Source organism: Macadamia integrifolia, chromosome 13 (genome assembly GCF_013358625.1).
Source record: "Macadamia integrifolia cultivar HAES 741 chromosome 13, SCU_Mint_v3, whole genome shotgun sequence".
Classification (NCBI taxonomy): domain Eukaryota; kingdom Viridiplantae; phylum Streptophyta; class Magnoliopsida; order Proteales; family Proteaceae; genus Macadamia; species Macadamia integrifolia.
Window position 1 is genome coordinate 12,159,591 of NC_056569.1, and position 9,626 is coordinate 12,169,216.

General features: G+C 37.8%; 1 protein-coding gene across 1 annotated transcript; it reads right to left on the reverse strand.

The window, feature by feature from the left end:
• Positions 1 to 5,402: 5,402 nt before the first annotated feature.
• Positions 5,403 to 6,125, reverse strand: LOC122059018. Its single transcript, XM_042621726.1, has one exon. It carries the CDS (start codon positions 6,123 to 6,125, stop codon positions 5,403 to 5,405), a length of 723 nt encoding a protein of 240 aa, XP_042477660.1.
• Between the last annotated feature and the right edge of the window lie 3,501 nt (positions 6,126 to 9,626).

Below are 9,626 nucleotides of genomic sequence, written 5' to 3' on the forward strand. Positions count from 1 at the left end.
TTTTGTAGTTTTTTTTTTTTTTTTGTTAACCAAGGTGTCCGGGCCAACTTTCGCGCACCTCAACTAATCGTCGGGGAGACTAGCACAGCAGCCCACCACCATGATCTCCACTTAAATCGCAGATGCATAGATATGAGATAGAACCTAAGACCGTGCACCTAATCCATACAATTCCGAGTCCTACGAGAAGATTTGATTGAGAGTTGAAGATATTAAAGGAAAGAATGTGCTCACTAACTTTTGGGTAATCTTAATATTACCTTTCAATTTTTCTCATTTTAATAACTGCTCACCTATAGATTTTTCTTTATACAAAAAATATACTAAATTGTACCGCAAATGTTTTGTCTTTCTATATATTCCTCTCTCTCTCTCTCTCTCTCTCTCTCTCTCTCTCTCTCTCTCTCTCTCTCTCTCTCTCTCTCTCTCTCTCTCTCTCTCTCTCTCTCTGAGGTAACCAAAAAGTTAAATTTTTCAATGTATTGAAACTGGTTTTTTCCTACGTCGCTATTGTTTGTTTTTTATATTGCATCACAGACATAATCCACACATGTACTTGCACATGTATTTTTACTTGTATATGTATATATATATATACACACACACACAATTATATGTATCTTTTAGAAGTTGTTTCTATGATTAGGAATTGCATTTTTTAGTGTTTGAGACTTTGAGTGCCCAAAATCGTTAATGAATCAAAATCAAATCGTCCCTATGTTAAATAGAATTGAATCTGAGTTTCGAAGCCATTTAATAAATGAAATGGTTTATCGGATGTACAAACATTGTATGTGTGTCCATCAAACCCAGTTTAATGAGATTAAATTGATTTACTATAATTTTATATTATTTTTTATAATTGTATTATTATATATGACTACTCAAAAGTATTGTTTATCTATTCACAACTATGGACATAAGTGGGCACTCTATTCTAGTGTAGCCACATTGTATATTTCCCAGAAGAGGATGGGGTGGAAAAGTTGATAGAGTGGGTCCTACATGTAGTGAAATTGAGTTGCAGGGATAGTAATCTTAGGAAAAACTATTGTGGAGTTGTTTGATTGGCCACGAAGAATAATTAGTTTACAACTTTGCATGATGGGATTTGAAGGGGAAAGAGAGATCAGATAGAGCAAGGGAGATTATAGAGGAAAGATTGGAGAAAAATGGGATGAAGCCAACAAGAGGGAAGAATGATAGATTGGAGAAGAGAAATTGAATGATTCAGCAATAAAGAGAGAAAATGGGATATGGATTCCATTGTGACTCGTAACTCCCAATTGCCACCTAGTTCAATCTACAATCATTACTTTTATAAGAAAAATAAATACGGGCATGTATGGATTAACAACACCACAATGATCATTCTTCTTGAATGAGTAATAAATAGAATTGAAGTTGAGTCGATACTATCATTAAAGTTTTTAAGCACCCTTTATTATGTAAACGGGTTGACCATTGCGTTTGTACATCCAATATAAAATAACACCCAATCACATAAGTTGCACTCCAATATACACATAGTAGTCCAAAGGCTATACTCATTATCAGACACAATGAATGCTAAATACAAAAAGAGACTTAGAAGAAAAAAACACATAGTTGGGAAGAACAGAAAGACACTTATTAATATTCATTGTTAAATTTTCAGACCATACAATATCATTTTTTCATGTATGAGTGTATCTGTTTATATACAGATAAGTCTGGATGTGTATAAGAGTCCTTATACACATGCATGTATATGTCCAAGCATCCTTGTATACATACACAAATATGTCTTTACACCCGTATGTAAGTGTAGACCCACACCCACACCTATCCATGGCACGAGAAATATTTAGAAACTTGACACTAAATAAAAATAAATCTAACAATCCCCTGTAATTTTCAGAATATTGATAGAGCAAAACAGAAATAATGAGTACATTAAATATAGTAGAACACATTGTTGTAGGAGTCTTCAAGACTTGAACTTACACTAGGTTCGATGAACTATGCTACAGAATATGGGTGAAGTAAAATTTCTTAAACTTTTTTCCATCTGCGTAGCCGACTAGCTCACCATCCATATTCTACCAATTGGCGTTCATAACATCCCTTTCATGACAACTTTAGACATTTTTTAACAGCCATGTCCCCTTTTTTGATCTCATGGATGTTTAAAACATTCGTCTTTAAAATTTTCATCGGTAGGCGACCATCTCACTGCCTACATCAATTTAGGTAGCCCACAGTATGCACCATAGCTAATACATCCTCATATTTCATGAGATTTGACTTGATTAAGAGTGTATAACTCATCATCCTTTCATTGTGGTATTACTATTTTTCCATTTAACCAGATTTAGCATATATTTTAATAGTACTAGACAAGTCATCTAGTAATTTCATTTTTACCCTTTGAACCTAATTAAGGAATTTACTTTTTTAAATAGGTTGAGTGTCCATCACATTGACCTACAATACTGACCTTTAGGGCTCATTTCTTTAGATGATATCACCTTAGTGATATGAGATTATATACAAATCATAGTCAAATTTTTTTTTCTGAGTACATAGAGTTGATAATACTATAATACTAGCCTCACCATATATATATATATATATATATACATATATATACCTAAAATGTATATGTGTCTTTTATATTTTAATATTTGTTATTTCGATCCTTAGTTTTTTCTTAAAGCTATAGTTTATGTTTCTATAGTGGATTTTAAATCATATGCTTGATTAACTGATTCTACAAATCACTCCACTAATACATAGTTGTACATGCTACTTTTGAACTAAGGTAATGTTCAAGCACTTAAATAATGAAATCTAGGTCTGTCTGCTTGATTCTCTCTTTAAGAAGACTCATCATACAAAGGTATGTATTCTAACAAGAACCCCTATATTTTGGGCTTACCATATTCATATATAAATGCCAACAGCATAATAATATAATAAGAATAATGCAAATATGGTGGGAAATATAAAACAGTGATACAACCATAGCATCTTAGAGCATAGTAACTATATTGCATAACCATATATAGCTAATTCATGTAATTCTATCATGCCACTTGACTTTATTTATCCCCCACAATTTCATATTTACAAAATTCTTATTTGTAAAAATTATTGCATCACAAATAATTATTTGGATAGCTCAGACATATGCAACCTTACATATAGTTCACATAGATCAAAGATCAATATAACATTACATAATACAACTGTCAATATGTCCAATATATTCTCAGTCATAACCGGATTTTAACCTAACCAATCCCAAATGAGAATAAAATTTTTTAAACATGAAATTCGTGCATTTCAGCATGTAAACTTCTTGCATGGTCCACTTAAAGAAATTATCAGTAAAAAAGTAATTTTTTATGGCTTAAGTTTTCATGAAATGCCAAACTGGATCATTTAAGCCAAATAATTGCAAATGAATCTTAAGTCCTCCATATATAAATCTCATAAATTTCAAATTAAATTAATTAGTTAGAGTTTCAACTAAGTTACTCAAATCCTTCAATCCATGACAATTATAGGACAAAGTAGACCAGAGGATAAGTTACCTGTATTGATTATCCAATTTAAAATTAGGTCAAATAAACAAATCCAATGCCAAGAGTCATTCCAATATGTAAAAATATTTTTATTTAATTACATGTTTCAATTTTGTAAATGAATAATACTACGAGGCTATGCCAATCTTGTTGGGTCTCGATTGATACGAGAGGGGGTGAATCAGCGAATGAAATACTTTTTCTTTTTTAATCATACCCCTAACGTGGTAATCAATGTTAGCACTTTAATAGATACAAACACAATCTATTGTTGCTGCCCAGAATTGTTGTGTTTACTATTGACAATTCTCACTTTTGCACAAAACTTACTCACACAATATGTACTACTGCCCAAAGCTATTTAACATCCCTTACACCCCAACTATTGTCATACACACATACAAAGTTGTATGCACATCCACATTACACCACTAAATGGCCAGGCCTACCAAATTTGCACACCTATCCTGCAGATAACCACTTCAATATATAAAACAAACATGCAAAATCACAACATAAGAAATATATGCTTCGGCTAGTTACCTACATGCATGGAGTAATGCCCACTGTTGGGCTCAAAATCTACTCAAATGCTAACTTTAATTGTATCCATAGCTAAGGGAACCCAGTTTTCACCCTTGAAATACAAAGGCTAGGTCTTCACCCTTGTTTTCCCATAATGATATGAAAGGCCACACCTATGGCAAGTAGGTTTAGGTAGTGAAAACTACAAAGGAACATACTGTTCATGTGTCAAACACCCACGGAATACCAATTACAAATGAAGTTGCGCTTATATTAATGCCCTACAATTAAGCACATGCTAGCATAGGTTTACAGTATCAAACCCCTATATATAACATATGTACAAACACTCAGACATACATATGAAAGTAAATGCAGCGGTTGGAGACGCTTAGGCATGTTTCAGAGATGCCTCAGGTTCATTAGAACTTTCAAGAACAGATGCAAATTGAAATGGAAAATGGACTAGAACCCCCTTTGTAGTAGTGATTTTCTCAATCACTCTCTCTTGCTTCCCTCTCTCTCCTTTTCTTTCCTTTCCTCTCTTTTCTTGTATTTTTCTTATTCTTTCTTTTTATCCCTTTTGGAAACCCTCAATAATTTCACTAGTGGCACATTAACATTTCCATAAGCTCAACACATTGCTCACATAACATGGATTTTACAAGTCAAACTCAATCCATCAATGATCTCATGTCCCTCTTTGTTTCTCCCCTTTCCTTTTCTTTCTTCTTTTCTCTTCTATTTTACCATGTTTTTGTCTTTCTTACAAAGACTACTTTAATGGACCATCAATCTACAACACCATCTCCAACCTCCATTAATAGAGCTTAGAAACTCACCTCTTAAAGTTTAAGCAAGCACACGTAAAGAAGGTAGACCTTCTTTCTTCTTCAATGGAATGGGGGAAACACAAATCTCTTTATCTTCTTCGTCTTTTTTTTTTTGCCAGAAGATGAATTTATTAATTGGAAGAGAAAAAAAGAAAGAAATACAAAGACAGGCCACCATCACAAGGGCAACTTAAACCCTCCATCTTTGGCATGGCCATCAGCAGAGGGAAAAAGCGACACCCTAGTAGAAGCTAAATCTATGCCTATCCAATACATCATTTTCCAAATCTTCAGCTATGTGTCTCCGGAAGGTCATAGAGAATTTCAAAGCCCCTGATTTTGCCACCTTCTTAGCAAGGAAAACAGCAATCGGATTTGCCTTCCAAAAGCAGTGCGATATCTTCCATGGAATAGACTCCAAGAAAGGGAGAGCAAATAGCCATTTTTGGAGAATAAACCAAGGAATGTGATTTTTCTAAATAGCCGCTACAACAGTTCCTGAGTCTGATTCAATCCACAACCCTCTTGCTCCCAACGCCTTGGCCATTAGAATCCCTTCCATAACCGCAGCAAATTCAGCCTTATAAATTTTTTTTGTGCCCAAGAAGATACTGAAGGAGTCACAAACCTGCCCCTCACTATCTCGTGCAATTCCCCCTACACCTGCCCTACCTGGGTTTCCCAAGGAGCTCCCATCTACATTAATTTTAATCCATTCTCTCTGAGGTTTGCACCAGTGGACTTCTAAAGGAGGACAAGAGCTACCGCCTTCTATTGGAAGGCCCAGTCTTCTGCAGGAAATAACATCGGAAGGGGATTTCGCTTCTCCTTTTGATCGACCAAGGCAAAGAACTAGTTCTCGATGCGCCAAGTCAAAAATTTTCCAATCAGGCCTGGCTGTGGCGTCATGAATTCTTCTATTCCTTTCCCACCAAATATTTGCTGCTAGGATAGAGAAGCTTATAAGCCATGGCTGTTTCAGGTTCATACTTCTAGCCTTACCTTTCCACCAAAGCATCAGATCATCAATCAACTGATGATGCCTCCACCCAACTTCAAAACAGCCTGCAAACTTATTCCATACCAAAGACTCAAAGACGCATCTTAGAAAAATATGGTCAGTGCTATCTTCCTCTTGATTATAGAGAGCACATCTTGAGGCAAGGCAAATCCCCTTTCGTTTTACCTGGTCATCCATAGGGAGCTTCCCATGGGCCAGTCTCCACGCTAGCGTAGAGAACCTTGGAGGTAGGCCTTTCTGCCATACCAAGGAATACCAAACCACTTTTGTGCCTTTATTTCTAATCTCCTCTCATGCGGATGCAGTAGAAAAATGACCTGAGGGCGTCAAGTCCCAGATACAAATGTCCTCCATTCTTGATGTGGTGAGTGTAACCTTCTAGATATGTGAGAAAATATTTTTCAGCACTTCCACTGACACCTAAGGCAGTGCCCATTTTCCATTAATGATAAAATCACCCATCCTGACATTATGATGCGGGGGAGATAGATCCGTTTGCAAAAGCTCTTCCAGAACAGATTTAGGACCCCACCACTTATACTTCCATAAGTTTTCCAGATTACCATCACCAATAATTCATCTTTCGTGCTCATCCACAAAACTCCAGACTTTCTTCACACCCAGAGCAATTGACGAAGAGTAGCTCCCTCTGCGAAGGCCTCCATTTTTCTTTACGAAGCGAGCTTTTAGAAAATCACTAGCACCTGATTTTTCATGCTTTAATCTCCAGACCAGCTTGCTTAGCATTGCCTTGTTCGTGTCTTTGCTTTCTGATACCCAAGCTCTCTTCCTCTTTAAGCTTGCAAAGACTATCCCATTTCATAGTGATTTTTTTTGCAGAATCCACATCGCCTATCCAGATGAAATTTTTCATCCACCTTTCCATCATTGCTAGCAGGGAAGAAGGCCACCAATATATCGCAAAGCTGTGATTAGGAATGCCTGAGATTACTAAGCAAACAAATTCCATCCTTCCCACCATAGAAAGAAGGTTTCCTTTCCACCCAGCCAGTAGCCCATTCACCTTATCCAGCACAGGTAAGAGAGCCTCTTTCCTCACTTTGCCCGTAAAAATCTCAACACCAAGGTATCGAGTAGGAAAATTGCATATATGAATTCCCAGGGTATCAGCAATGCTCTGCTTGCGATCTGGGGCGACCTTACTAAGGAAAATTTTTCTTTTTTCAAAACTAATACTCTGACCAAAAAACTCTTGATACTGCATTAGGAGTTTTTTAAGATTGCGAATATACCTCAAAGAAGTGTTGGTGAAGATAAATATGTCATCCGCGTAGGGAATATGGCCAAGGGTGGGAGTGCCCCTAGGGCCATTTATCGTTTTCAGCTCCTTTCTCAGGACCAAATGCACCAAACCCCTGGAGAGAACTTCTTCCGCTATTATAAATAGCATTGGGGAAATGAGGTTGCCTTGGCACAGGCCACGTTCCATGCCAAGAAAACCCTGGGGGCCTCCATTCATCAAGATAGAAATTTTTGTAGAGGACAGGATCTGCTCAAGCCAATTAATCCATTTATCCGAGAAGCCAAAACTTCGCAAAATCTGGAAGAGAAATGACCAAGAGATAGTATCATAAGCTTTCCTTATATCGATTTTCAGACCTAGACCGCCCCTTGATGTTGAAAACATAAGGTTTGCTAGCTCTGAAGCCACACTAATATTGTCGTAGATCATCTTCCCCTTTTGGAAGGCTCCTTGTTCATCTGAAATCATTCTAGGGAGAAGGTTTCCAGTCTCAGTATCATCACTTTGGAATGTGGATCATCCCTTTCTCTTCTTCTTCTTCTTCTTCAATGTACAAAGAGAAATAACTCTAACTCCTCTTTTCTCTCTTTTTTCTTAGCTACCACCAATAAACCATCAAGCCTTCCCAACTACCTTCTCAAACCCCCATTAATGGAGTAAATGAAACTCCCATTAACCAACAAAACTCATTCAAAGGTCAACAATCAAGGGGGAGTTTATCTAAAACCATGGGTTTTCTCTTCTGAAACCTCTGATCTAGGACTTTTAATGGATAGAGAACGAAAATAAAAAAAAATGTAGCAACTTGAATGGAACAATTTAACCTTGTGGATTAAAAGTTATGCCCATTTAAAGTTGGGCCAATTAGAAGGGGCATTCAAAATCTTCCAGGGCGGCACACGGCATGCTGGTGGCGTTGAGCATCACGGCATGACTCATAGGCATCCAAACTGATCTCAAAAAGGTGCCTCAGATGCTAATCGCTGGATTAGGTTAACGGCTTTCAGATTTGGACCATTGGATTGGAACAAAATTTGACGCAGGACTGACACAAGAGCAGAGGCTAACATCATTGGTAGGCACATTGTCGACCTACCATTGGTCGAAGCAGGAGGAATAAAGGGCATCGTTGGATCTCTCGCTAAATAGAAGAATGTTCAATGGCCCTCGGATCGGTGTCAACTGATCTCGTTCAATAAGATCACATATATGAGAATCTTCGGAGCAGAGTACAATGTGTGCTTGTATCATATAAGCTAGAGGTGATTCGGTGGAGCGCAAGGCATCAACCATGATACACAACTAATCAGAGAGTTCGCAACAGTATCTTCAGCGCCTGTGTAATACCCTACTTCTTAAACCCGGTCTGATTACACAGTTGACCCGGTCTAACCATGCAGGACCTGAACCGGAGAGGGTTAAGGCGGGATCCTTGTGGACTATGATGCTAAGGGTGACCTTGAACACCGGCTGGCTAGACAAGTCCGAGCCAGTGCCAGAGGAGACGAGAGTACCCAAGCCGTGTACATACACATATCATAAGGCCATGTACGGATAAAGCAGGTATGTAGCTATATCTTAAGGTGCATACGTATATTATATCTTATGCCAAGAGTGAGATTCGTGCCGAGAGTTGAACTCTGTCAAAATCTCACTTGTTGGCCAAGTTTTGGCTCTCAGGTAGGCGGTCATAGGTGGGCGCATCCGCCCACCTATGTGACCCACCCATGAGGTTACAAGATGTTTTAAAAGGTATAAATAGCTATCTTATGTTTCCTTTTTCTTTTTCTCATTTATAACACTCAGACATTTAGTGAGAAGAGTAAAGAGGAGAGAGAAAGGAAGGGAAAGAAGAGGAAAACAGAAGGAAGAGGAAGAAGAGATGGATTTCAGCAGCGTCGAGGCTTAATCTTCCCATTCCGATGCCGGAAGAGTGATCTCCAATACAAGATCTACGTTTAGAGGTGAGCAAAGGCTGGGTTCCTTAAACTTTCACCATACCCAAGTAAAACCTTTGATTTGGGTAAAGTTTTTTGAGGTCTTGTAAATCCCCCTTGAGATGATGAATCTAAGGCTTAATAGATGGTTTATGTGTTGATTTTGAAGGATTTGAAGAAGTGTTTACAAGGTTGAAGAAGCATTGGTGATTTAAAGTGATTTTGGGGTTTTGAAGGAGTTCTTGAGCAAAGAAGGTAAGATGGCTTTCCATTCTTTAAATTTAACCTAGATCTAGGTTAGAACCATCTTATGAGACCTTGAATGTGTGAAGAATGGGTTTGGAAAAGTCCCATTTGATTCCCCAAAGGTTGGGGAAGGTTTCGGGGAAAATGCCATTTTCCCGCCAAGATCGGTGGCCCAAGACCGGTGGGCCAAATGGCCAGCCTGAGGGCACCCGCCTAAGAGGGCAGGACCTT